Source organism: Balaenoptera physalus, assembly GCF_965194825.1.
Source record: "Balaenoptera physalus genome assembly, chromosome: 7".
Lineage (NCBI taxonomy): Eukaryota > Metazoa > Chordata > Mammalia > Artiodactyla > Balaenopteridae > Balaenoptera > Balaenoptera physalus.
In genome coordinates, this window is record NC_138886.1 from 3,149,623 (window position 1) to 3,175,151 (window position 25,529).

The 25,529-nt window shown below is 57.8% G+C and overlaps 1 protein-coding gene across 3 annotated transcripts in view; it reads left to right on the plus strand.

Moving 5' to 3' along the window:
* COL5A1 (collagen type V alpha 1 chain) overlaps positions 1-25,529 on the plus strand; it is a 159,243-nt gene that overhangs the window by 79,662 nt on the left and 54,052 nt on the right. For all 3 annotated transcript variants that reach the window (XM_082470134.1, XM_082470135.1, XM_082470136.1), the window contains exons 12-28: positions 2,741-2,815; positions 3,682-3,774; positions 5,246-5,302; positions 6,145-6,198; positions 6,539-6,592; positions 8,986-9,039; positions 10,368-10,421; positions 11,599-11,652; positions 13,288-13,332; positions 14,594-14,647; positions 15,252-15,296; positions 15,899-15,952; positions 16,203-16,247; positions 17,359-17,412; positions 21,543-21,587; positions 21,935-21,988; positions 25,287-25,331. In XM_082470134.1, coding sequence (XP_082326260.1) covers positions 2,741-2,815; positions 3,682-3,774; positions 5,246-5,302; positions 6,145-6,198; positions 6,539-6,592; positions 8,986-9,039; positions 10,368-10,421; positions 11,599-11,652; positions 13,288-13,332; positions 14,594-14,647; positions 15,252-15,296; positions 15,899-15,952; positions 16,203-16,247; positions 17,359-17,412; positions 21,543-21,587; positions 21,935-21,988; positions 25,287-25,331 — 936 coding nt within the window. The remainder of the gene's footprint in view (positions 1-2,740; positions 2,816-3,681; positions 3,775-5,245; positions 5,303-6,144; positions 6,199-6,538; positions 6,593-8,985; positions 9,040-10,367; positions 10,422-11,598; positions 11,653-13,287; positions 13,333-14,593; positions 14,648-15,251; positions 15,297-15,898; positions 15,953-16,202; positions 16,248-17,358; positions 17,413-21,542; positions 21,588-21,934; positions 21,989-25,286; positions 25,332-25,529) is intronic.

Here is a 25,529-nt window from a genome sequence, read left to right on the forward strand (position 1 = left end):
TCAGCCTGGGGCCTGAGTCTACAGCCACTTTCAAAGGGTCTGAGCTCTCTGTCCCCTCATCTCCATGCCAGAATGACGCCAGGATGGCCTCAGGAAAACCCTCTGTTAACCGTGGAAGGGGTGCCTTGTTTCTTTACCTGGTCTACGTGTGACCAGCTCTGCGGTGCCAGTGCTTTAAAACATTTCCGTCTGACCAACTTAGGCCACTGATCAGAAAACACACAAAGGCCGGGTGACTTTTCTTATTTCGCCTTGAGCCTGGTGGCTGGAGCATGCCCCGTGTCTGGCAGGCCGTGGACAGAGTGAGACATGTCCTGAGCCTGCGTTCGGTGTCCTGAAGGGTGGGAAGGCGGCTGTGATGTAGCCCCATCTTTTGGCTCAGGGGACAAAGTCTTTGAGTTACAGACCTCAGTGCCTGGCAAAGCTCGGCTGACGATTTTTTCAAGCCGTGGTAAATACAGGTGCGGGCGAGGGGACACGCGGGACTGACATTTTAAAGTGTCAGAAGGATTCACGGGGTGGTTTTCTCCTGCGAACCTTCTCTTTCTCACAGGATTTCCAGGTTTTCCTTGTCCATCTATGCCTACGCTCTTGGGAATCACGCTGGGTGTAATTGAAGCCTGCCAGCGTGAGGGTGAAATAGCTTTTGGGCCCCTGAGGTTGAATTTTCACCCTCCATGGCTTAAAAAGAGCAGGAGGAGGGTCTTTGAAAGTGGAAACAGTGGATGAGGGGCCGCCCCAGTATGCTTCCTGGTTTCCAGTGCTACACACACACACACACACACACACACACACACACAGAGGCACACGCTCACCACGTGGACACCACATGGACGGCATCTTGTCCCTGGGAGACACGGACCCTAAGCTTTGAATTGGGGGTTTGATTTGGGATCGACTCAGCAGCAGCAAGCTCAGCTGTGAACCGCTATCAGCATTGGATTTCCAGGAGGAAATCTGGGTGGCAAAACACGTTCTGGATTTTTCTTTTTTAAGCAAGTTTTATTTTCTGAGAATTTTTTTTTTCTGAAATGGCAGGCAAGGACCATTTGGCTGTATCCATTAGCAAAAAGGGGAACGGGAATCCTTTGACCCAGCAGTTCTGCTTCTGAGGACCTACCTAAGAAAGATGCCTGGGAATTCCCCGGTGGTCCAGTGGTTAGAACTCCATGCTCTCACTGCCACAAGCCCGGGTTCGATCCCTGGTCGGGGAACTAATTCCCGCATGCCACACAGCGTGGCCAGAAAAAAATTAAAAAGAAAGAAAGAAAGATGCCTGAAGACTCATCACGGCAGCCTGTGTTCTAATGAAAACTGGAAATGACCTAAACGTGCATCAGAGGGGGACGGATTAAATAAATGATGAGTCTGCAATGTGTGGCCATTAAAATGAATGCGGCCAAGCTCATAAATAGGCCACAATGTGCAGCAGAGGAAAAGGGCCAATTGCAGAACAATATGGACAAGATGACCTCGTGAAAAAGGAGGAAAACCGCCTCCCTGGCCACGCACCCCTAGACTAACGGACGTGATACACATCGGGTGTTCGGTGCCTGTGCTTCTGGCCTCTCTGGACACGTACAGGATTTTAGCCCTAGTTACTTCTGGAGGAATGAGAGGGAACTTTCACTTTTCCCTTTGGGTGAATCTGTGTTATACCACATTTCACAAGAACGGGGGTCGGTCCTGGAGTAAACATAACCACTGAAGAAAAGACGGTGTTAGTTCCGGCCCAGGCAGTGCACACCCTTCTGGGTCATTCCGGGATGGACCCCCCGGGTGCTTGGTCTTCTGGGCCGGGGAGTCAGTCTGTGTCTGAGCTGGGAGCATCGTGCCGTGGTGGTGTTTGCACACTCGGTTCGAGGGCTGGACCCAGCATCCCTCGCAGTGGGGCTGATGGTGGTCTCTTTCATTGAGGAGGGGGAGCTAAGCTTCATCTTCTGCAGACAGACCTCGTCCCCCGCAAGCTGGTTGGGAGTCTGCCTGCGTTAGTGAAAAGCTGAGCGATAAAACGCTTTTTTGTCAATAAGCTGTATTATTCGTGTTAACGTTCACATAGGCCTGACTTGGGCCAGGATCAATTAGAGACTCTGTCGGCGGGGGGCGGGGGGGTGGGGTGCTGTTAGGATGAGCTGGAGGTATGATGTTTGTACAGAGGTGGGGCTTTGAATTGCTTGAGAGCACTGGTGTCCCGTGCACTGTCCTCCTGGCGACTCCGGTCCCGCACGTCTGTCCAGACAAGTGGACGCTTTCCGTCTGGCCTCTGCCCCACCCGCAGAGCCGAGGGCGCGTGGGCAGGGGCCCCTCGCTGACCACGGACGAGCTGGCCCTCTGAGCAGCCAGCGCAGGTGTCCTTGGGCTGCCCCGCCCAGGTGGGACACCTGGCAGGGACGTTCCTGGGGTTATTCCTGGGGTCGTGGAAGCCCCAGCACCCTGCCCCCAACCACCTCCCGCAGTGTGGCCTCTGCCCTCCACCCCCCGCCCCGTGGCAGGCTCCAGCCTTCCTGTCTCTGATTCCTCTGGATCCGCTCAGGCCTCCCTCCATCCTCCTCCCTGTCCTCCGCCCACAGCGAAGCCCCCTCCTCTGGGCTTGGGGTCCGCACATCCCTTTCCTGGGGTCCTGCGTTGCGCTGTGCTTGTGCAGTGCGTTTTCTGCGGGCCCTGACTCCGCCCTGTCACCCCGTCCCAGCCCAGCTCCGCCCCGTGCGCTGACCCACTCTCCTGGCCCCTCTGTCCACAGGGTCCCCCTGGACGCCCAGGCCTTCCTGGGGCTGACGGGCTGCCCGGCCCTCCTGGAACCATGCTCATGCTGCCGGTGAGTGTCCTGACTTGGGGGCTGGGGGGCGGGTGGCCGGGTGGGTGGGCTCGGGGCTCCAGGTGCGACGGACGGGGGAGTGGGGCCCTGGGCTGTTTCCGAGGGGGTCGATCACCGGGCCGAAGACTAGCTCCAACCTGGGCCGACTGTCTTGTAGAAACAGGCTCCTTGGGGCTGTTCTGCTGACATGGCAGGGTGGACACCGGGGTCAAGGGCTCCACCTCTGCTGGCGTCCAGGGCTGGCCCCTCCGAAGGGGACGGAGTCCAGCTCTGCGGGAAACTGTGTGGTGTCTGCTTCCGTCACCACACACCTGCCCTCTCCACTCGGACCCCCGTGCCAGCCGGTCCCTCCTTGAACTTGACCTGCTCATGACTTTGCGGGTCCTCACGGGGAGCCCAGGCCGGGAGGGCGAGTGTGTGGAGGGCTGGTCTGGGCCCATGTCAGTTTCTCCGTGAGCCCGCATGCCCGGGAGGCTGGGTGCAGCTCGGGAGACCCTGCGTGGACCTGCCGCCTCCCTGCTGGGCCTCGGTGCGGGGTTTGCACTGGGCCCTGGGCTTTTCCTTGTAATCAGTGGGGGCCGTGGGGTCTCAGGTGAGATGCCGCAGGTGCCAGAAAGGGCTTCCCGGCTGCAGGGAGGCTCTCCGGGTGGCCCCAGGGCTGAAATTGGCCGGTGGGGCTGGAGCAGCTCTGTGCTGGCAGAGCCGGGTGGTGTGACCGAGACGGGGTCTGGGGCTGGAAGCTGCCCATCTAGACTCTCCAAGACTCTGCTGTTGCCAGAGAGGCCGATGGGCACCGCCTCAGCCCTGGGGTCCAGAGTGGGCACCACGTCGGTGTGCCCTTGGTGACCCCAGCCTTACACCTACAGTTCCGGTTCGGAGGGGGCGGCGATGCGGGCTCCAAAGGACCCATGGTCTCAGCCCAGGAGTCCCAAGCTCAAGCCATCCTCCAGCAGGCCCGGGTGAGTGGTGCCTGGGGCCAGGGGGCTGGGGGGACAGAGCCCGGCCCCATGGGGCTCAGAGCCCAGCTTGGAGGGGAAGTGCCTCTGGCCGACTTGGGTGTGCTTGCCCGAGATTCAGGAGCCTGCGGGGCTCCAGTCATCCCTGTGCATTTGGGGGACCCGGGTGAGCACCAGGAAAGGTGGGGGAGGTTTCTTAGGGGTTCCTTGCCCACACCGAGGGTCCAGGTTCCTGGATGAGGACTTGGCTGCTGAGCCCCTCTGGCACCTGCTGACCCTGTGCGCCCAGATTCAGCCGTCTGCTGCCCTCCCCTGGGCTATGGGGATGGAGAGACCCCCCATGTACTCCTGGAAGGGGCTCCCTGCGATGGGCTGGGCTGAGCCCGACGCCCCGGGGAGAGAGCCCGTTGGCCCCAAAGCCCCTCGCTCAGCCTGGGGGTCCCGAGGAGCACTTGCCCCATTACTGCTCTGCTCTTGGCAAATGAGCTGATTAGTGAATTGTGTTTTTAATTGACGAGGCTGCAGGTTGCTGACTGCCTGTGATAAGAGCAAATGCCACCCGGCGGGGTGGGTGACCCTTCAGTGGAGTGCCCGTAATGGCGCATTGCAATAAGCTGCTAAGTAGTCCCTTGTTTGGCAATATTTATGTAGCTCTGGCGCAGCAGATAGATGCTAATGATAGAACGTGTGGATAATGAATTACAGGGCGGTGGGTACTGAGTCGTTGCTATGGAACAAACTGCCGTGTGATACAATCAGCGGTAACAAACCCCATCACCTGCCACGGGATTTATTGACGGGCCGGCCTGGCTGGCCTTTGAATCTGTGTGTGTTTTGACTGAAGTCAAGTGGGCGATGGGCTCCCAAGAAGATTTTATAACACAAAATCTTCCAAAATTAAAATGGCATCATGCAGGGGAGACAGTCTCAGAGTGGCGTGGAGGAAGCCCTTTAAGAAAGCAGATTGAGCTGTGTGGTGGCAGCTGGGAGGCGTAAGCCACCTGGACAGGTATCTAGGTGGGGCCCTGGGCGGCTGAGGCTCCCTGGCTGCCTTTTCTGGGGATGACTTAGTTCACCCTAGGAGGGCTCCCCGATACCTCCCCGGTCGCTGGAAGTGCCCGGAAGCGGGGCTGCTTTTCAAGCTTACTCTGCGGGGCGCAGGGCTGAGGGCAGGCCCTGCCTGTGCGAGGCCCGCTGGGGAGAAGGAAGCAGTCAGCAAGAGGCTCTGAGCATCCATGTGAGTGGAGCGCCCATCCGCAAAGCGGGGAGTGGGCACCCCCCCGGCCCCCACCCCACCTCTGCCGCTCCGTTTGTGGTTGTCGCCGGGAGCCCAGAGGATCGGAGAAAGTGGGTCTGGGGGGTCCATGTGACCTCCTCCCCCAGAGGCTCCTCCCCCCTTCCCACCTGGCCCGTCTCACCTGTCGGTAACCAGGTAAACCAGCCATTTCTCAGCGTGTCCTGTTTTCCCTTGCAGCTGGCGTTGAGGGGGCCGGCTGGCCCGATGGGTCTTACTGGGAGACCTGGCCCCATGGTAAGTAGTCATAGGGGAGCCTGGGGGAACCTGGGGGGTGGGGTGCCATTCCCCCCCCACCCCACCACCAGCCCATCAGGCTCCCAGCTTATCCAGGTCAGAGCACACTTTACATCACTGGGACCTTGGGACAGGAGGGGCCTGGGCGGGTGGGGCCTGTGGTGCCCTGGGGGCTGGAAAGCCCTCACACTTGCCCTGGCTACGACTTTACCTCGTGACCCTGGGGGGCTCCAAGCCTCTTTCTTCTGAGGCCGCCATCCCTCTTTATAGTCGAGACCACCTCAGTGTGGGGCAGACCCCGATTCCAGCCCCCTGCCCGGCCCTTGCTGCACGAGCCTCGGGCAGCCAGGCACACTCGGGGCAGTGAAGGGGGCCCCCGGGGGTGTGCATGGCCCTTGAAGCTTGCAAGGAGCCGGAGGATTGAAGCGCACGGTGTCCCCATCCCCATTCCCCATGTGGGGTGGGCTTGGCCCCTGGCCCCAGGTCTGCATCGGTGCCCTCCCAGCATCTGGGGATCTTGCCCTGCAGTGGGCGAGGATGTCCACACACGGCCCTGGGGTACGGGCTGTGACAGACTGTGGTCAGATCCACCCTGGAGAGAAGCGAGCGTGTTCTGAGCTCCTGGCCCTCGTGCGCGCCACGGTCCAGGATTTCCCTCAAACCTGGGACGAGATGCAAAAGTTACTGCTTGTCCCTCGGGTTCTGTCCAAGGCAGCCAGCCGGGCTCTGTGGGAGCCCTGCCCACGGGCCAGTCCCGTGTCCCTTCTGCTTCCCGGCCCTTCCCCAGTCACCCCTACAGCCGGTACCTTCCGGGCGTCCCCTAACCAGACATGTCTCCCCAGGGCCCTCCCGGGAGCGGAGGTCTGAAGGGCGAGCCGGGAGACATGGGGCCTCAGGTACGTACCCCCCTCACCTTCCTCTGTCTGAAGGGGCGCCCCCCGGAAGGAGGTGCCCCCGATGCTGCATTTCGTCAAGGAAGTAGCGGGAGTTGCCATCACCTGATGCAAAGCTGGATGCGGAACAGCAGTGGTGTCTGCAGCAGGGGACCGAGCTGGCTGTTTTCGGTCCCCGCCCTCACTCAGGGCAGTGGGTCCTGCACCCTGTCCTGCCGTTGCCCACGTGCTGGCAGCTGGGACAGTAGCCACGGGCCAGGTGGACGAGCACGGGGACCAGGCTTTGCTTTTTCCCTCTGAAAAACAGACACGCTACTGACCTTTGTCCTCTGATTCCCGACAGGGTCCCCGGGGTTTGCAGGGCCCACCTGGCCCGTCAGGAAAGCCTGGAAGAAGGGTGAGTAGTTCTCAGCGACAGCGGCTGGGCCATGGATGGGGCGGGAATCTGGGTTGCGTTTGCCCCGATCATGTTGCATCTTGCCGGCTAGGCTTGGCCCAGCTGCTCCCCTCCCTTCAGAGGGCGTGTCTGTGTCCAAGGCTGGGTGGGTCCCGGTCCACAGGGGCAGCGAGCTCCCCCGCCCCTGCCCCCAGCCTCTGTCCCGAGCATGTGAACATAGTTTAACAAACATGTTTAATTAAAGCAATTTCCCAGGCTCTTTGGGAGCAAGTATGGAAAAGACAAAATGATCAGTGATCCTTTCTTTGGGGGCAGCCTCATTTCTCCAGAAATGGCTTTGGTTTGGGGGAAATGGCCGGCCGGCTGCTCGGGCCCCCTGCACCTTACCTGTGCTCCTAGACTCCTGGATTCTCTGTTTGGGTTGTAATTTTAGTGGATGGAACTGCTTTGCTTCCATACGACCGTGGCTACTGACAGAGAGTGTGCATTTATAACCTAATATAAATTAATGAACACCATCCAGACGAGCTTGGGAAATCTTAATTAACCCACATCAGACTCTGACTAGTGGATCTTTTCATCAAGTGAATCTTTCTACTGAATGAAAAAATTACTCGTTCTTGTGTTGCATTTATACCTAGATGAACCCCTGCAAGGAATGGTGGGTGGCCACTGAGCTGCCAGTTCCTGCTTTAGCTGCAAAGTATACAAGGCAAAAATGAATAATTCCTTAGTGGTTACAGGACCTCTGTCCCGGGAGTTAATTGTAGTTACAAGGGAAGTGATGGAGTGAGCAGCATTCAGGCACGGCTGTCTCACGCTGGCCCCTCAAGGCTGCAGGTTCACAGATCGTGGAGGGGACCCAGGCATGAGGCAGAGGGGTGCACAGATGATTCTAAAAGGGCCACTGATGCCGGAATTCAGTGATTCTTGGTAGACAGTGAGGTGGTTTATCTTGGATCTGGTTCTGAAAAGCATTTTATTTCTTTGAGGGTCTTTTGTATCTCTGTAAACACTTATTGTCAAGTTTCAGTGGAAACGGTTTCTCGGTCAGGGCGAGGTGAAAACTGAAAAGGGAAAGATGCCAGTGATGGTTTGTAGTGTGACTCGTGGCAGTGACCACTGGCATCAGGGCCGTGGATACGCATGTGCTGGAGGAATGAGGCTGGACAGGAGGGGATGGGAGGGACTCAAGGCCGCATGGCGGGCTGTCCCTTTAGTTCTTTGTGCAGTGTGGAGCCCGTCAGCGTGAGGGAAGCATCCGGCCGTTTGCCCACAATGTCCTGCAGTGAAATCCTGTCAACCCTTCTGACAGATTTCTCTTGATTTCTGAAAGCGTTTGGAAATTTGAGGAGAGGCTCCCGGTCGGCCCCTCTGTTCACGGGGTCATGTCTGCGTTCGGCCTGGAGCTGCGTTGCTCGGGTGCATGTTCCGAGATGACTTTTCATTCCTGGCGGTTCCTTGTAACCTTTAACCTGGGGTGCGCAGGCCGCCTCCTGGGGGTCCCCCCCAGACCCTCGCCGCTTTCGCGCTGCCCTCCCTGTCCTGGTTGTGCTGTGAGGCCTTTCTGCCTGTCGGCGCAGCCCCGGTGCCCCTGGCGAGGCCTCTTGGATCAGGCACGTGTGGCCTGGAGAGGAGGTGCTATTGATCCAGGCCGGCGTTTTATGCTCAGCTGCCTGGTGATCCTTATCAGCGAGTGGACATCTGCCTTGGTCCCCGCCCCCATCTAGGTGGCCTCACGCCTGGCAGGCTCTCCTGGGGGACTGCGGCCTTTATCGGGGACCCTGGTAGGTCCAGGCCCTGTCCTCCAGCCCCAGGTGGGGACCGTGGGCCTGCTGCCCCGGCTGGAAGGAATGGCCGTGGGAGTGGCCCCCAGGCACGGAGGGTCGAGCTCACCATCCAGACCCCGCCTGGGGGTGGCTGTATGGCCTTCGAGAGCCAGGCCACCCCTCTGGGCCTCACTTTCCTCCCCATCCATCGCACTAACCAGATGCTTTCTCTCGCCCTGTGGCTCTCTGGGCTTTCCCTTGATGTCAGCTGGTGGACGGGACATGTGCAGATGTCAGGGGCGGGCTCTCTCCTGGGTTGTGAAGCGGGTCCCACGGACTCACACGGCCCCTCGGTCGCCCCCCGTCACACCGTCTCGTGCATGCCACGTCCTCACCAACACAGAGGGGCGAGCATGTTAGCCCCGCCCCAAGGCTCAGGATGGCGAGGCTTGGGAAGACCAGAACCTGCGTACAGCGGCCGGGACTCCGGATTGGGGTCCTCTGGGCCAGCCTGCCCCCCGGGGCTGTGGAAACCTCTGCTTGGTGTCACAGGAAGCCACCGCTCAGAGGTCTCGGTAAGCCGGCCGCTCCTCTGTACTGACCGTTTGCCCCGCTCCGTTCCAGGGGCGAGCTGGCAGCGACGGAGCAAGAGGGATGCCTGGACAGACCGGCCCCAAGGTAGGTGCTGCTCACCGCCTCCTGGTGCCCGTTCCTCGGTCAGCGTCACCACGGCATCGGCACGTGCTTATGTGACGGATACGGTTGTGATGACACGTGATGACTCGGACATCTGCTCTCGTCCAGGGGTGGGACCTTGGGGGTTGGAAGGTTCACTTTGGATCAGCTCCTCTGGCACGTTGACACAAAGACAGGGATTGGTGGGGTGAATTTCATGGGTCCCTCACAAGTCCACGGGGCAGGAAGTCCTCTTGCCTAGATTTGGGGTGTCTGAGCTCTCCGGAGTTGCAGGGAGCGAGTAGACTGCGCGTGGGTGACTGTGGAGCTGAGGCGTGTGCGTGTGCCCCGGGGGCAGCCGCTGGAGCCCAGGGGAGCCCCACCCCTCCCGTCTGCGGAGGTTCGGTGTGCCCGTCCCTCTGTCCCCGAATCTGGGATGAAACTCCCGCTGTTCTTGGTCCACCCGTCCTTCTCGGCCCCGGAAGCGTTTGTCCAAGCCCGCACAAGGTGCTGGGGGAAGTGCCGACTTTCTCCAGCGAGGAGCCCACAGTGGAGACAGCGGCTGTTCTCAGGGGTCCCCAAACCCACCACGGGGCACTGCACCTGCTCCCCCAGTAAGTGGCCTGGACTGGCCCTCGGGTGCCCCTCTGAGTCCCGAGCGAGCGAGCGGCCCTGGTTTTCAGGGACGTGCGGTGACAGAGGAGGAGAAGCTTCCTGAATCTGTCCCAGTAGATGATGATGGTCTTTCAACAACAAAAGTATTCAAGCCTGAACTAGCCTTCTCTTGACTTCAACCCCACATGGCTTGCAACACCCATGAGGCGGGGAGCTGGACTCCAGGAGGCCACCTGGGTGGCAGAAGGAGGGCTGGCCGGGGAGCTGGGGTGCCCGAGGGTGGGCGGAGCTGGGCCAGCCGCCAGATGGGTAGGCGCACCTGCTGTGTGCGGGCGGCACTCTGAGCCCCGAGGGTGTCGTGATAAGAGACACAGGCAGACGGCAGGTGCACGCACACTCACACACACACACACACACACACACACACCCCGACTTTGCAGCCATGACCCCAAACACTGAGGTCTCAGGACCCTCCAGGCCACTGTCTGTGGCTCTGCAACAGATGTCACCTCTCTGTTTGCAGCCTTTGTTGGTGTTTTGGGGAAACGCGTTGGGAATATGGACCCAAGGCTGTGGAATGTGTGATGGGGCGGCGGCCAGGGGCCCCACCGCGGGGTCCTGGGGCCCCGGGTGCACAGGCGCTGCGTAGACCGCGGCCCGAGGCAAGTGAAGGGGCCGTGTGGCACGGGCTGAGCTGCCCTCTGTCCTCCTCGCAGGGCGACCGCGGCTTCGATGGCCTGGCTGGGCTGCCGGGAGAGAAGGGCCACCGGGTGAGTGTTTCCTCTCTGGGAGCTGCTGGGGGAGGTACTGTTGGCAACCTTAGGCTTCCTGGGGGGTTGGGCACTCGATCCAGAGTGGCCGCTGATGAGCCTCATGGGGGTGGGGCAGTGGGCTTGGACGCGGGCGTGACATCCCTGGGGATGGAAGATCAGCCCAAGGAGAGCCGATTTCGCACCCGCAGCTGATGGCGAAAGAGCCAGTGGCCCCCTCGAGGGGAAGAGGCAGGGAATGTGGAGCTCCCGTGGGAAACCCACTCTGTTAAGGGGCCCGCCACACCTTCAGGAAACCCAGTGGCTGCCCTTTTGGGAGCCCCCGAGGACCCTTCTCACCACTAAAGGGGCGACTCCAGCAGGTGGGCTGGTCCCACGTGGCCGCCCCGCGGATGGGGGTCGGGGTGCACGCTGCAGCCGGGGGCCCGCCTGTTACCTTGCCCGGTCCCACGTGTCCCCATGAGATGCTCTTTGCGGCCCTTACCTGTTTTCTTTGATGTAGATGATGCCTCTTTCATGTTTTGGCATATCCTGGACATGCAGGCACACGCATGTGTGCATGTGAACACACAGGCACACACACACACGCTGTTGATTTTGTCGTAACGTTCACCCATCATGTCTCTGCCGCCCTGAGAAGTGGCTCTTGCGCCTTAGCCAAAGCTGCTTCGCCCACGTTCTCCGACACTCATGGGGAAACCGGAGGGAAGGGCCAGTCCGTGGGACTGACAGATGAGCACGTATTGAGCACCGATGGTGTGCAAGGCCTGAAGCTGCAGGGGTATCAGGTGGACCAGCGCTGACCTTCACAGTCCAGAGCGGTGGCCCTTTCAGGGGGCGGTGCGGGGCTGGGGTGTGCCCCTGCTTCACACGGAGAGGTCAATAGGGTGCAGCTCAGACCCTGCCTCGGTGTCCTGGGGTGCCCACCAGTCCCTGGGTGCCAGTCCAGCCAGCCCTTCTCCAGGACACCGAGTTCCGGAGTGAGAGTCCCGCCAGCCCGCTTTGCAGCACGTCATGCCAGGAGGCCCCGTCTCCAAAGTCCTCTGTGACTCTGGGAAAGTCTTGGGAGGGAGTTGGGATTTTCAGTCTCAGAAGCAGAGAAAGACGAAATGGGGGGCTTGAGACAGCCGTGCGTGTCTGCCTGCGTGCCTAACGCTGACCCTGCTTGGCTTCCCAGGGTGACCCTGGTCCTTCCGGCCCTCCGGGACCTCCAGGGGAAGACGGAGAAAGGGTACGTATCCTGCTGTGTGTGGGCCGCACCTGCTGCCCGTCTCCTCGGTGGAAACTGCACAGGATGCTGGCAGCGGTGATCGGCACCTGCATCGGGGGGAGGGGAGTTGATGGGAGTGGACAGACGGCCACACAGGACTTCCTTCCTGTAGAAGCAGATCTCAGACCTTGATGCTGGGGGAGCCGATAAGCTCCACGTCTGAGTGAGGGGCGGACAGAGGCAGCGAGTGGCAGAGCTTGGGATTTGGGGTGAGGAGTGAGGTGCAGAGAGTCCAGAAAATGACCTTCCTTGGCCCTGGAGGTGGGGACAAGGTGACGGAAGCGTGTGGACAGAGCGAGGGGCGATGCTGCCATCCAAGGTCGGGGCCTGGGCTAGGTCGGGCGCTCAGGCGGGCTCTGCCCCGAGTCCTGGTTCTGTCAGGTGCGTCTCGGTGGGGCTGCAGACTAAGCGATGTCCTTAGACGGAAGCACAGCCCTCCTGTGGCAGGGAAGCCTGCGGCCCCTCTCCCTCCGTGCGCCCCAGTCACTTAGACAATTTCTTCGGGTGTTAGGGGTATTTTGGGGACAGGTTTAGAAGCCCCAGTACCTGGGAAAGAGGGGCATGCCTCTCCTGACAGCTCCTGGGCTGGCATCATCAGGGCACTGTCTCCTGTTGGGGCCTCAGCCTGCATGGTCCACTGTAAGATGAGAGAGGGGAGAGGGGTCCCCTAGATGTCTGTGCTTCTGGGATGAAGAGGTGCATGCAGGTGCACGCGCGTGCACGCATGTGTGTGTGTGCATGCGTGTGCAGGACTGTGTGTGTACATGTGCACTGTGAGTGGGTATGTGTGCGTGCATTTGCAGTGTGTCTGTGTGCATGTGTGGGTGTGTGTGTGCATGTGTGTGGTGAAGGAAGGAGGAGGGGGCAGTGCCTTGATGGAGAGAAGCGGGGTGTGGACCGGCAGCTCCTGGTTGTGAACCAGGCAAGCCAAGGCAGCTTTCCTTGTAGAGCCAGAAGGAAAAGACTCATCCTGGTTTGCTCCCTTGGCTGTGTTTAAGACGTTAGGGCCCCTTGGGGTTGGCCCAGGGCATCTGGTGATTCTCTCAGGATCTTTCCCTTCACTAGTTTCTATCATTCATGTCTTTACCTATCACATATCTATCTATCTATCATCTATCTATGTCTATTTATCTCTATCATCTATCTGTCTATGCTCTATCTACCTATTATCTATTTATCAAGCCACCTACCTACCTATTTATCTATCCTCTATCTATTTATTTATCTATTATCTATATATCATCTATCTCTCTATCTCGCTGTCTTTCTACCTATCTACCATCTATCTCTGTCTAGTTTCTGCCATTCTATTTTTCACCTGTATCTTTACCTATCAGGTAACCATTGACTTTTTTCTGCCCAGCTTTCCCCTCATTGGGGCTGTGGTTTTTGAGCCCCAAACCTCGCCTTTTACCTGCAGCCTTTGGGAGTGGGGACACTCCGGGCTTTTCCTGCTGGCACGGGGACTAGTAACTCTGGCGTATGCTGAAGCAGCCCCAGGCCAAAGAATCCTGCACGGATGAAGGAAAAATTGTCTCTCTCGTGTCCAGGTTTTATGGCTTATCCCTAAAATCCTGCCTCTTTTCTCCCCCATAGGGTGACGATGGAGAAGTCGGGCCCAGAGGGCTGCCCGGGGAGCCTGTAAGTCCACTGACTGGGTGGGATTCTGTGTCTCCTCCTTGATGCTCTGGTCAGAATCAGGGATCGACTCAGAGCAGAGATGAGAGAGGGGCTCAGCCTGGAGACACACGAATCTGGGGATCTCCCGGGAAAGGAACGGGTGAGGTTAGCGGACAATGCTACGGAGTCAGCCTGAGCCTTTGCCAGGGAGGAAGCCCCGGCCCCTGAAGGTCGTGGTTGGGACTCCAGGTACAGACGTGCTGGGTGTCCTGGGTCCACCATGTTGGGTGTCCAGGGTCCATGATGGTGGGTGTCCTGGGTCCATCAGGGTAGGTGTCCAGGGGCAATCACTTGACCTGCCACACTTTCTGATGGCTACATTTTCCAAATAAAGAGTCCTCCAGTAGGGCGCCCCTGCCTGGCCCTCCAAAATCTCTTTTCCCTAAGCTGACTTCTATTTAAGACCAGAGCAAATTTCCTCAGTGACAAAAGGACATTAATTGCTTTTCACTTACTGTTACTTTTCAAACGTCTCATTTTTGTTACCCACATCAACGTGGCCATACACATCTGGGGACGTTAATTGAGGAGAAATATTGCAGGCGCTGCGTGGAGGAGAGCCCGCCCGGGGTCGGCGTTTGCACCTCCACTTGGGACTAAGTTACACCCTAGGTGTCTGGTTAGCCATAAGGGGGATTCATCAACACAGTTCTCCCCTTAACACGGGTCTAGGCGATGCCTTCTGGGTTATTAACTTCTGAAAAACATTTATGTGACTAGGTATTAAAAGAAGGAAGGGAACATTTAAGTGGCAATGAACGTGGGAAGGGTTTCTCTTCTAGTGCATCTGAGAAGGTTCTATCAAAATTAAAGGCACTCGAAATCGCGGTGCCTTGAAAGGCTCTGTAGTTCTCCAGCTGACAGGGAGGGAGGGAGCGGTCCTGATGTGGGTCCTTCCCATGGCAGGTAGTGACCGCTCTGTGGCCCCTCCCCCTGTGCATGGGGCTGTTCCCACACACAAGCCCCTCCCGGCCAGGGAGGGGGTACTGAGCCCCTATCAGTTCTAGCCACTCCTGCCTCTGGTTCCGAGAGCCCAGGTGGAAAGCTGGGCTGCGGTGAGGAGTTGAAGCAGAGGAGAAGGGGGAGTTGGCCACACTCCCCGGGAGACCTGCCTCAGCAGCAGAGGCTCTGGGAAGAGGGGTCGCTGAGGGGGGCTGGGGACAGGGCAGGGGGCTGGGATTCCTGGCCGAGTCTGAACCATCCTTGCTCTTTCCTCTCGCAGGGGCCTCGTGGTCTGCTGGGGCCGAAGGGGCCCCCAGGCCCTCCTGGACCTCCTGTAAGTCCTTTGCGTGTCTGTCCCATCCCTGCCCTCAAGATCCCGCCCCCAGCTTGTGGTCCACTCGGGCCTGCGGGCACCTCTCCGCGCTGACAGCTGTGCACACTGCCCCGTGCTTGCTTTGGGTGTCTGTAGGGCCCTGATGCTCACCCGTGGGAGGGCAGCCCCGGCAGGTGTGGGCTTGCAGGTGGAGATGCAGGGTTCGCTGTATCCTTCCCTGCACACAGCATCTGCCATTATAAACAGTCACCGGGACGCCCATTTCCCCCCCTTGAAAACACTTCCAGTAGCATCTTGGCAGCTCCTGGAGGGAGACAGAAGCCCATGGTTCTGGCAGGGCTCCATCCAGGGGGCGGCTTCCCCAGGGCTGGCCCCTCTGCCCAGCTGTCCGAGAACTCAGGGCTGCCCCACACGATGCTGGGGCCTGGCAGCCCCGCTAAACCCTAGCCAATCTCGGGATTTATTTGGGATCAAGCCTTTCCCCTCCCCTAAAGGATGTGGCGTCCTCTGACATTGCGGGCAGGGACCAAGCTGTGTTGAGTGGACTTTTCCTGTTGAGCTTTGTTCATTTTCAGTCTCTTTTGTTTCAATGTCATTCATCCAGGGTGTGACGGGAATGGACGGCCAACCAGGCCCGAAGGGCAATGTGGTAAGTCTGGGGGTCCCGTGCCCCGGTCTCATGGCGGTTACCCCTGGGGTTAATCCCAGCTGCTCGGGGCAGGGTAGGGGGATCCATGCCACCAAACCAGATGGGGATGTGACGGGGAGGGCGCAGACTCTGAGCCCCGGCCCCGCGAGGTGCAGGCCTCCAGCAGGAGAGCACGTGTGAGATCCCGGCGTCGGTGCTTGCTCCGTCCAGAGCCTGACCGCGTCAGCACAGGTGTGGAGGGAAACCTCTTTCTCGCTGTGCGTGGCAAGCTGGTGGTGGCCAGGTGCTGTGACAACGCCCACTGAGCGAGAGAGGGGTCTCATGGGTCTCTTGTAAGGGCCCGGGAGAATTTAGCTGGCGCGATGATTTGGGAATGTTCAGCCGGATGGAATATTTTCTGGTAGATCCTGTCTTGTTCCTCCTGGCCAGCTGTCTGCCGTGCCTGCACAGACATAGGCATGTGCTTCTGGCCCGGAGGGGCCTGGATCTGGCTCCCTGCCTGCCCTGGGGCCCCCTGCCTTCCCGTCTGGGCACCAGAGCCGATTGCACCCCCTGCTCGCCCTCCAGAGCCCCCTTCAGTGCCTCACTTGTGTTTCCTGTAGGGTCCCCAGGGAGAGCCCGGCCCCCCGGGACAGCAGGGTAATCCAGGCGCCCAGGTGAGTGAGCCGGGCGGGCTTGTGGGCAGCGGGAGGTGTAGGTCTGCAGTGCCCTGGGCGTGAGCGGCCGCTGAGTGCAGCCCCACGCTGCCAGTCAGCCCAGAGGGGCCCGCAGCCTGGAGGTGACCCAGGATGGGGTCGGCACCCAGATGAGGGAGAGGGTCGGGGGAAGATGGGCAGACGGCAGGGAGGGGTTCTGAGTCCGTCAAAAAGTTCCCTGACCTTTCCTGCTCACTCTTTCCCCTCCCAGGGTCTTCCGGGCCCCCAGGGTGCAATCGGACCTCCAGGAGAAAAGGTAGGTGGGCTGAGCTGGGGATAGGGGTGCTTGCCTGTGGGGTGCATTAGGAGCACTGGTCACCAGCTTGTGGTGTGGACCTTTGTCCTTCCTTCCCTCCTTCCTTCCTTCCCTCCTTCCTTCCTTCCCTCCTTCCCTCCTTCTTTCCTTCCTTCCCTCCTTCCCTCCTTCCCTCCTTCCCTCCTTCCTTCCTTCCCTCCTTCCCTCCTTCCTTCCTTCCCTCCTTCCCTCCTTCTTTCCTTCCTTCCCTCCTTCCCTCCTTCCTTCCTTCCTTCCCTCCTTCCCTCCTTCCTTCCTTCCTTCCCTCCCTCCTTCCCTCCTTCCTTCCTTCCCTCCTTCCCTCCTTCCTTCCTTCCCTCCTTCCCTCCTTCCTTCCTTCCTTCCTTCCTTCATTCCTTTCCTTCCTTCCTTCCCTCCTTCCCTCCCTCCCTTCCCTCCTTCCCTCCTTCCCTCCCTTCCTCCCTCCTTCCCTTCCCTCCTTTCCTCCTTCCCTCCCTCCCTCCCTTCCTTCTTTAGCTATGTATAAGGTTGCCAGATTTGAGAAGAAAAACAGATATGGGACCCTCAGTTAAATTTGAACTCTGTTGTCTGAAATTCCAAATTTAACTGGGCATCTCGTTTTGTTGTTGTTTGTTTTGTTTCTTTTTGCTAAATTTGGCAACCCTAAATATATCCTCGGCACCCCGAGTCCACATGCTGGGGAGAGAACCGGAGCCGGAGTCCTTGCGCGGCTTTCGGCTCAGCCCCAGGAGTCCAGTGAGCTCAGCACCTGGGGCGGCACCAGCAGAATGACCTCAGAGGGGCGGTTCTCAGTGCATCATAGCCCCTGGCTGCCACTGTTTGAGAACTGCTCCTGACTTCACTTGGCGGGTGATTTTTTTCCGGTAGCAAAACTGAAGGCTCTGGAAACAGCAAAGGGTCCACTCTCTTCGGGTGCTGCCCGTGGCTGGAAGCTTTGTAGCCAGTGGGAGAGGGTGCCTGTGAGCAACCTTTTTAAACAAATGCTCTTTGAGCAGAAATGTTGAAAAGTAACTTTGGGGGCTTGTAGAGAGGGTGGGCAGCTGAGGGGACCCCTGGGGCATCTGCTCATGGAGTCTGTGGTTTGTTCTAGGGCCCCCTGGGTAAACCAGGCCTCCCAGGAATGCCCGGTGCTGATGGACCCCCGGTGAGTACCACTGCCCACTTCACCCTTTACATCCCGCCTGCCCGTGTCCACCCAGCGGTGGGCACTGGGAATCCGGGCAAACGGCCCCTCCCCTTGCTCTCGAGACGGCCACGCATGCGTGGCCCCCGTCTCCTTTTCCAGCTCCTTCGATGAAGACCTCTCCGATGGCGAGCTTGATTGCTCAGGAGCTACTTACTGGGTTTTGGGCACACTTTCCATAATGTGGTTCAGTCACAGAGGGTGGTGATTGCATGAGTCGGAACGTCCGTTATTTATTGGGTTATTTATTGGGGTTTGCTGCCCGTGATCAGAGCCCAGCCTCGTACTTTTAGCTCTAAGGAGGGCTGGGCTGGGCTCCGAGCAATCGTGTGTGTCACCAGTGCCGGGTGTATTTTTAACCATCACGCACGGAGAAGGGGGGTGTGAACACGCAGCTGTGGAGCTAAGTAGATGCTGCCTAGAAATAGGGAGTGAGGGACAAATCCATCTGTGGCCAAGCTGTGAGGGGGAGGGGCGGGGAAGTGACAAACGCTGGGTGTGGACCTCTCTGCGTGAGCTTATCTGCACCCACCCCCCCTTGTGTGAGTTGCCAGTGGGTTTTGTGTTTTTTGGTTATTTTTAGCATATCCAGTTGATGCCGAATAGAGAGCCTATTTCAGAAAATGAGATTAGCAAAATTATTTCAGACACAGTTATTTTGTTGTGTAAATAACGCCATTAAAAACGAAGCAAGGAAGTTCAGTCTGTCAACCGTTAATTGGTGATTGGTGATCGGCATAGGGCGGTGTCTTTCCATTTTCATGGCTGAGAATCCTTTGGTCCCGTGAATCACACATCACCCATTGTCCCATCTTTGTCTGAACCAGCAGATTACAATCCTATTCCTGCTTGAACTGCTTTGGGGGACTCAGTCTCCTGGAGTGAGTTTGGATATGGAGAGATAAATATTTTGCAATATGTCTTCTATGTCCTTTCATTTACTTTGACACCTAAAATTGCATTTTCTAATGATAAAATATTTTCTTCTGGAAAATAAATAAAATGACAAGATGAAAACTACCTCTGGTCCCATTCCTGTGGGTTAAACCCTGATAGCAGGTGAATGTACATCCTGTCAGTCATTTTTTCTATTCATCTTCTGCAATATTGGGTGTCAATGGGGCATTTCCCTCAGTGCATCATGTCAGGAAGGGGGCGGTGCCTACACGGCCCCCGCTTCCCTGACCTTCCCGGTCACACCCTGGAATCCCCTTCTCTGAATTGAAACTCCAGTCACTAGGGTCCCTAAAGGGTCACCAGTTTCCTTTCAGATTCTGTGGGGAAAGAGGGACCTTTAAGAGGGTTAGGGAGCCAGGAGGTTGCTTCTCCATTTCTCTTCCCCAACCAACCATCACACTTTAAAATATGAGTGTACGAAGGACCCGAGGGAGTGTGGTTGTGCTGGGTCAACGCTGAAGACGCTCAAAGCAAAAGATAAAAAGGGAAAACATCAACACTACAGGCTGAGGGAAGCGGAGCCCTTGTCTTAGGTGAATCGGGAGGAAGCAAAAGATTTAAGAATACTCTCCTTGCAGAGGCATCACACGGTTGATCAACCTGAAAGAGAGGGTTTGTTCCTTTCCCCCTTTGGGTTGGTTTGGCGTGGCTTGGGCTGAAGAAAGAAAGGAAGATAGATTTCAGAGCCTTTGAGAAGTGTGAGGGGTTTCGGGGCAGACTCGGTGGTCTGGAATACATTGTGAGGTTGTTCTGGGCAGCACACAACAAGGATGCGGGCTGTGAATCACGGCTCATGGGAATATTACAGAGCCAGGAAAAATTGAATTCCAACAAATATTCAGTGACATGAGGAAATGCTCATGATATAATAGTAAATTAAAAATACATCTTCCGATGCCAATTTTGCATGCAAATGTGCAGAGAAAATAGATTAGCTGTGTTATATCACACCCTTGGCCACCGTTGCTATGAGTGGTGAGGTTATGAAGGGTTTTAATTTTCTTTTCCACTTGCCTAATTGTCTACAATGAACGTATATTACTTTTTTAATCAGAAATATATCAAATACAAATAATTTCAGCTTTATTATTTTTCCATTTGTCTACAATGAACATATATTACTTTTTTAATCAGAAAAATATCAAATATACATAATTTAAGTTTTATTACTTTTCCATTATAGAGTCTTGCTGGTTATAGAATACTGGGGAAAGGCCAGCAAGTAGAAAGAAGGTTGGAAACGGCCTGGCCTTTCACCGCGGGAAAGCAGCTGCTCTGACTTTGATGTATTTCCTTTCCATCTTTTTCTGTTCAAACATTTAAAATAAATGAGCTTTGTGCTCCCCCCCAGAAAGTTACAATTTAGAATGCATCTAAGAAGCTTGGCCTTGATTCAAACAACAGTAGTCATGGTGGGGACTTCCCTGGCTGTCCAGTGGTTAAGACTCCATGCTTCCCCTGCAGGGGGCACAGGTTCAATCCCTGGTCAGGAAAGTAAGATCCCGCAGGCTGCCTGGTGTGGCCAAAAACAAACAAACAAACCAAAAAACAGTAATCATGGTGACGATCAGTCCCTCTTTTTTATCTCTTCCAAAACACTGCAGTCAGGTCTATTTTTATCGCCACCATGTAAGTGAGGTCATTGCCACGTGAAGGGGTCAGCTCGCTTCCCCACGTGAGTGAGGTGTGGGGTCTGCCTCCGTGTGTGTCCCTGGGGCCTGGCTTTCACCACAGCTGTCCATCACCTCAGTTCCTTCACAGAAAAATTCTGGGTTTGATGGAAACTGTAAAAAAGGCCCACGAAGAGCCCACATGGCAAAGGGAGCAGGACCCTCCTCCCTCCCAGCCCTCCCCAGGGCAGGATCTTCTCCTGGGCACCGTTTGGGTGCAGCCCTGCCGGCCTTGGTTGCCGGTGCTGTGAGCGTCGCCTTGGGAAGGGGGATGGCGGGCAGTGTGTCCCTTCCAGGCCTGGGCAGCTGGCGTGGTCCAACCGGTGCCTAACTGTCCTCAAGGGCTCCCTGGCGTACCCCACCCTGCAAAGGAACTTCAGCATTCTTCCCCTCGCATTGCCACCATGATAGGCTATTTGCAGTGGCATCAGATCCAGTTCACGACTAATACAAATTGAAAAGAACACACACATATCCTTTACTTGAGTTGATGAGCTCTGGGTCTCCACAATGCTGCTGTGTTCTACAAGTAGCGTCCTAGAACTTTAGAACAATCAAGCTGGATGAGCAGCCAACCCACCCTCTCATTTTACACACAGGAAAGTGGAGGCCCAGAGAGGGCAAGTGACTTACCTAAGGTCACACAGCGGGTTGGGTGTTACCAGGAGTAGAACCAGACCGCCCTTCCCTGCCCTGCCAGCATTCTCACCACACCACATGGCCTCTCTTTACTGGAATCCTTGGGGGTAGAACTGTATTTCCAGATAATGAATACTTCTGTTTCTGTTTTTATCATCTGTGTTTGGCTCGTGAACTTAGAGGCATTGAACCTAGTCACCAGCTTGGGTCAGAAAGTCAGAGAATGTCAAGTTCCTGAGAATAGAATTGATGGGGGCCAGGGTGGAGGGGGCAGTGACCAAGGGGCCATGAGCAGTTCCGCGGGGCCTCAGCTCTGCATCTGTGGGGTGGGATGTATATTCTCCCCTGCGCTCAGCTTCTGTGTCACCTGGGGGGTGGCTTTGAAGACCTAGGTTGCGTTGGGACCCGGGAGGTCTGGTCCCACTTCACTGTCCTTGTTTGGCCCCCAATTCGGTTTTGCTGGGTGGCCTTGAACAAGCACCCTTGCTGTCCCCTCCCACTGCACTTGGGGGCAGGCTGGGCTCTGGCTGAGTCAGGGGACACTGGTGCACAGTGGGGCCTGGAGCCCATCTGTAGGTTTTGAAGCACATTCCCCTCTGCTGTTGCCGGGGCCCGGCATTATTCCCATTTTACAGATGAAGCAGCCGAGGGTTGGGACTAAAGGACTAGGGGTGACCAAGCCGCTGTGGGGAGGGATGGGGAGGAAATGGGAGGGACCTGGGCTCTGACCCTCAGTTTTGAAGACAGCTACAGAGGAGCTGGAGCATGGCCAGGCCTGCTTTCCCAGAGGCCACTGACTAACGCCAGCCTTCTCTTTCCTGACAGGGGCACCCTGGCAAAGAAGGCCCTCCGGGAGAGAAGGGAGGCCAGGTGGGTACCGGCCGTGCCCTCGGCCCCTCCAGCATCTCCTGCGGGATGGGCAGGGCTGGCCCCCCCCGTTCTGGGACCCCCAGTCCAGAAGGGGCTTCCTGCCCTGTCCTCACCCATCCTGAGACACCCCTGCGGACCCGCCTTCCCCGTGGGGCTGGGCAGTGCCCGCATGCCTACCCCTGCGGTCCGACCTGGGACATCCATCCGCTCTGCTTGGAGCACGAGGGCAGTGTGCTGGGGGCAGGCAAGCTCTCCGGCTTGTTCTGGAAGGATGCAGGGGTGGCCCAGAGTGAGCCCTGCGCCCTCCACCTGAGATAAGCCTAACGCGCTTTCCCCTCTGGTTCCAGGGTCCGCCCGGCCCCCAGGGCCCCATCGGCTACCCAGGCCCTCGTGGAGTCAAGGTGAGGGTCTTACAGTCTCGGGTCTTCCTGGAGGTCAAGGTCGGGACTGCGGGGCACGGCTGGGCCGGTTTTAGAGATTCCTCTGTGCTTTAACCTCCCTCCTGCCCAAAAACTGGGGTGGCCCTGGTCTGGGAGGTTGGGTCCCAGAATGTGGGCTGGAGCAGGTGAGGGAGGGGCCCGCAGGGCCAGGAGGGGCTGCAGTGGAGCAGGGCACGCTCCCCGGGGCGTCTAGGACAGCACGAGCAACACGGTGGTGGCCGTCTGCCGGGACGGGGCGGCACCCTTCTGCCCCGGGCTCCTTCTACTGTCACCACCTGCCAACTGACCTGCTGCTCTGGAGCCCCTCAGAGGCAGCGGATCTCAGCCCAGGGGACGAGCTGGGCGCCCTTTCCTGGGATGCTTGGAGCTGTTTCTTCCAGGCCGATCGCATCTGGGCAGACCTCGTTGTTGGGAGATGCGTTCGTGGGAGACGTCCATTTATTCACATCGTGTTGAAAGGCTCCTGGAACCGCGTTAAATGGGCGCAGAGGTCCAGAGCAATACTCCAGACACAGGGCCCTGTCTGTTTGCCCTGAGCTGACTGGGTTTGCTTTGAGCTGTGCGATTTAGTCTCAATGATGCTGCCCTCTGGACATTCACACGCAGAAGGATGTGCCCCCAGGGGTGTGTGTGGGGAGAGCCCTTCTTTCTTGGGCTGGAGATGCTGCCATGTCTTCAATCTCAGGCTTCCCACCCGCAGGAAAGCTAAGGGTGGTCTTTCTTTCAAAATGACTGTAATTTGATGTGAAGTATCATATATACGAACTTGCATAAAACATCTGGTTTATCTTGGGGGATTTGCAGGAACACACCCATAAGCTCCAGAGTCCCCACCTGTGTCGTCCGCGGTCCTTTATACTTTCAAGCATTTTTCCACATCAGGGTTCTGTGTGGAGGACACAGAACCCCAAGACTTCAGTTTTTAGTAACTTACCCCAAATTACCCCTAAATCCATGCAGAAGCCAGGACTCAACCCTGGACTTGCTTATTCCTAACCAAGTACCCCATCCTGACCCCAAGGGGCTCCGACTTCCATTTCCCAGAATTGGGATGTTCCAAGGTCAAGGGCAGAGAGATGCCCCAGGTCAGGACCCTTAGACAGGCGGCTTCTCTCTGAAGCAGACTTTCGCCCCACGCACTGCCTAGTGAGTTTATAAGGGCGGTGATTTAGCAACTGTGCTGATTGTGTGAGCTCTGTGCGTGTTTATTTTACAAATTCCCATTGCACAAAGAGCCTGTGCCAGCCACCGTACACGGCCAACGCATGATGCCGCTTCTGTGAGCCGGGACGGTGTCTGCCCTGAGATGTTTGTGGAGAATGCTCTTATCTTGTCGGTCTGATTAAAATTCATCCGTGATATGAGCAGTCCCACTAGACGGGCAAGTGGAGGGTGGAAGGAAAAGCAAGACTGAACGCTATTTTCATTGGAGAAGTAGATTGCAGAGCCCGTGGCGTGATGAGCCCCGGAGGGCGCTGATGGCGGAGGTGGGATGGGAAGTCCTGGTGTCACCGTCAGAGACCAAGGTCCTTAGCTTTCCTCCACTGGAGCCCTGCCTTCCTCCTGGGAAAAGTGCCCCTCCAAGCTCTTTGATCTCACTGACCTTTAAGCATCCCCCAGGCTGCCCCCTGACTTGCCCCTTCCTCAGGGGTCTGTTTGGGCTTGACTGTCAGCAAATCAAATCACCCGCTTACTGAGCCTACGGGAGCTGCGTGGGCTGGCGAAAGTCCCCCAGTACGAACTCACTGGAGGCCTTGGGAAGGCCCTGTCCCCCTCTGTGCCCTCACAGCCACTGGCCCAGCAACTCCTTCCACTCGGCTGTTCTGTGACCTCTGACCTCGCTCCCTGAGCGCTGGACCACCAGGGCCATGGCGGGAGCTCTAGCCCAGGGGTTCTCACCCAGGGCAGAGTCTTCCCCCAGGGACGCCTGGAGACATTTCTGACCGTCTCGGCTTGGAGAGGCAGGGCAGAGGTCAGGGAGGCTGTCCAACCCCCTACAGCCTCGCAACAACAAACTATCCAGACCCTGAAGGCGACAGCGCGAGGCTGGGAAACCCTGGTCTGTTTGTCTCCTTGGCCCCATTCCTCTGGCCTCGGGCGGGTCATGAGACAGTAGAACTTTAGGTCTGGGAGGGATCTTACCCTCTTCTTTCTGGAAGTGTGTGGGCAGGGGAAGCCCACCTGGCCTGCCTGGCAAGGGAGAGGGGACCTGGTGCCAGAGCCCCCCCACCCCGACATCAGGGTTTCGGGGTAACTGGCCTCCCCTCTGTCCTGAAGCCGACCATGGCCTGGGCCGATGGAGCCAAGGGCACAGGCCAAGCCCAGCTCTCTGTGTCTGTCCGGCCCCGTCCCTCTGTCCCTCCACAGCTTTTCTCAGCTCTCCTGGGCTTCAGAGAAAAGGCTCAGAACTGCAAATTCTGTGCAAGGTTCTTGCTACAAGAGGGCAGCTGGCAGCCCGAGGGACCCGGCTGCAGCCTCAGCTGGACCCGAATGGGAGGCCCGGCCTCTCTGGGGCCCCCTGGACTGGTGGCTTGAGGAAGCTTCTGGCAGTCAGTCGGGGGCAGGCTCTGCAGCCTGCTGGCAGGTGGGGGGCACGGCTGTCAAGTCCATTCCAGGGATGGAGTGGTTTTACCTGGGAGACAGGGAGGGGGCTGGTCCTGCCCTGACACTCTTGTTCAGCACGGGGATGAGAACGTCCCGAGCCGACGTGATGAGGGCAGTGGGAGTGGCTGGTGTCGTTAAGTGGTAACTATTATTACTACCGTTGTAGCGTATGATTATACGTTAGTAACGATAGAGAATGAAGATCATCCGACAGCACACAGCTCCGCTCGCTGAACACCTGCTATTTGCCGGGCGCTGTCCCCGGGCTTCCTGAGCCCCCCCCTCCCCCCAGCAGTGACGGGGGGACGGTTGTCATCACCCGCTCTTTCCAAGTGAGCAGAGGTCTGGGGCCTCGTCCGAGGCCACGTGTGGGGGGCCTGACCCCGTCTGCCTGATTCCAGAGCCCGAGCTCAGGCCTCACGCCCCCTCTGCTCCCCAAGCAGAGACCGAGATGTTTCTGGAGGAGGGCAGGGTGTCAGTGGGCGACGCCCCGCACACCCGCAGAGCTCTCTCTCCCGAGACTGGGGACAGTGGGAGGGGACTGGTCTGTGTGGGACGCTCAGGCTCCCATGGTGTTGGGGGTCAGGCCCGTTTTTTGTGGGGTCCGTAGAGGCTCGGGCTTGTGGCTGCTCACTTTTCTTCTCTGTTTGCGCAGGGGGCAGACGGCATCCGAGGTCTGAAGGGCACCAAGGGCGAGAAGGTGAGTGTCCCCTCCTTCCCTCAGGGGCTTGGCCAAGAGCCGGGAAGGTCCACCCTGGGAACTTGAGTGAGCGTAGGCCACTGACATTTTGAATCCCCCAATTCACAAATAGCATGAATGTGTACAGCTCCCCCGTGAAATGCGGGACTAGGTAACTGAGAGACGCCGGCCGCCTGCCCGTCCTCGGCCCAGCCCGCA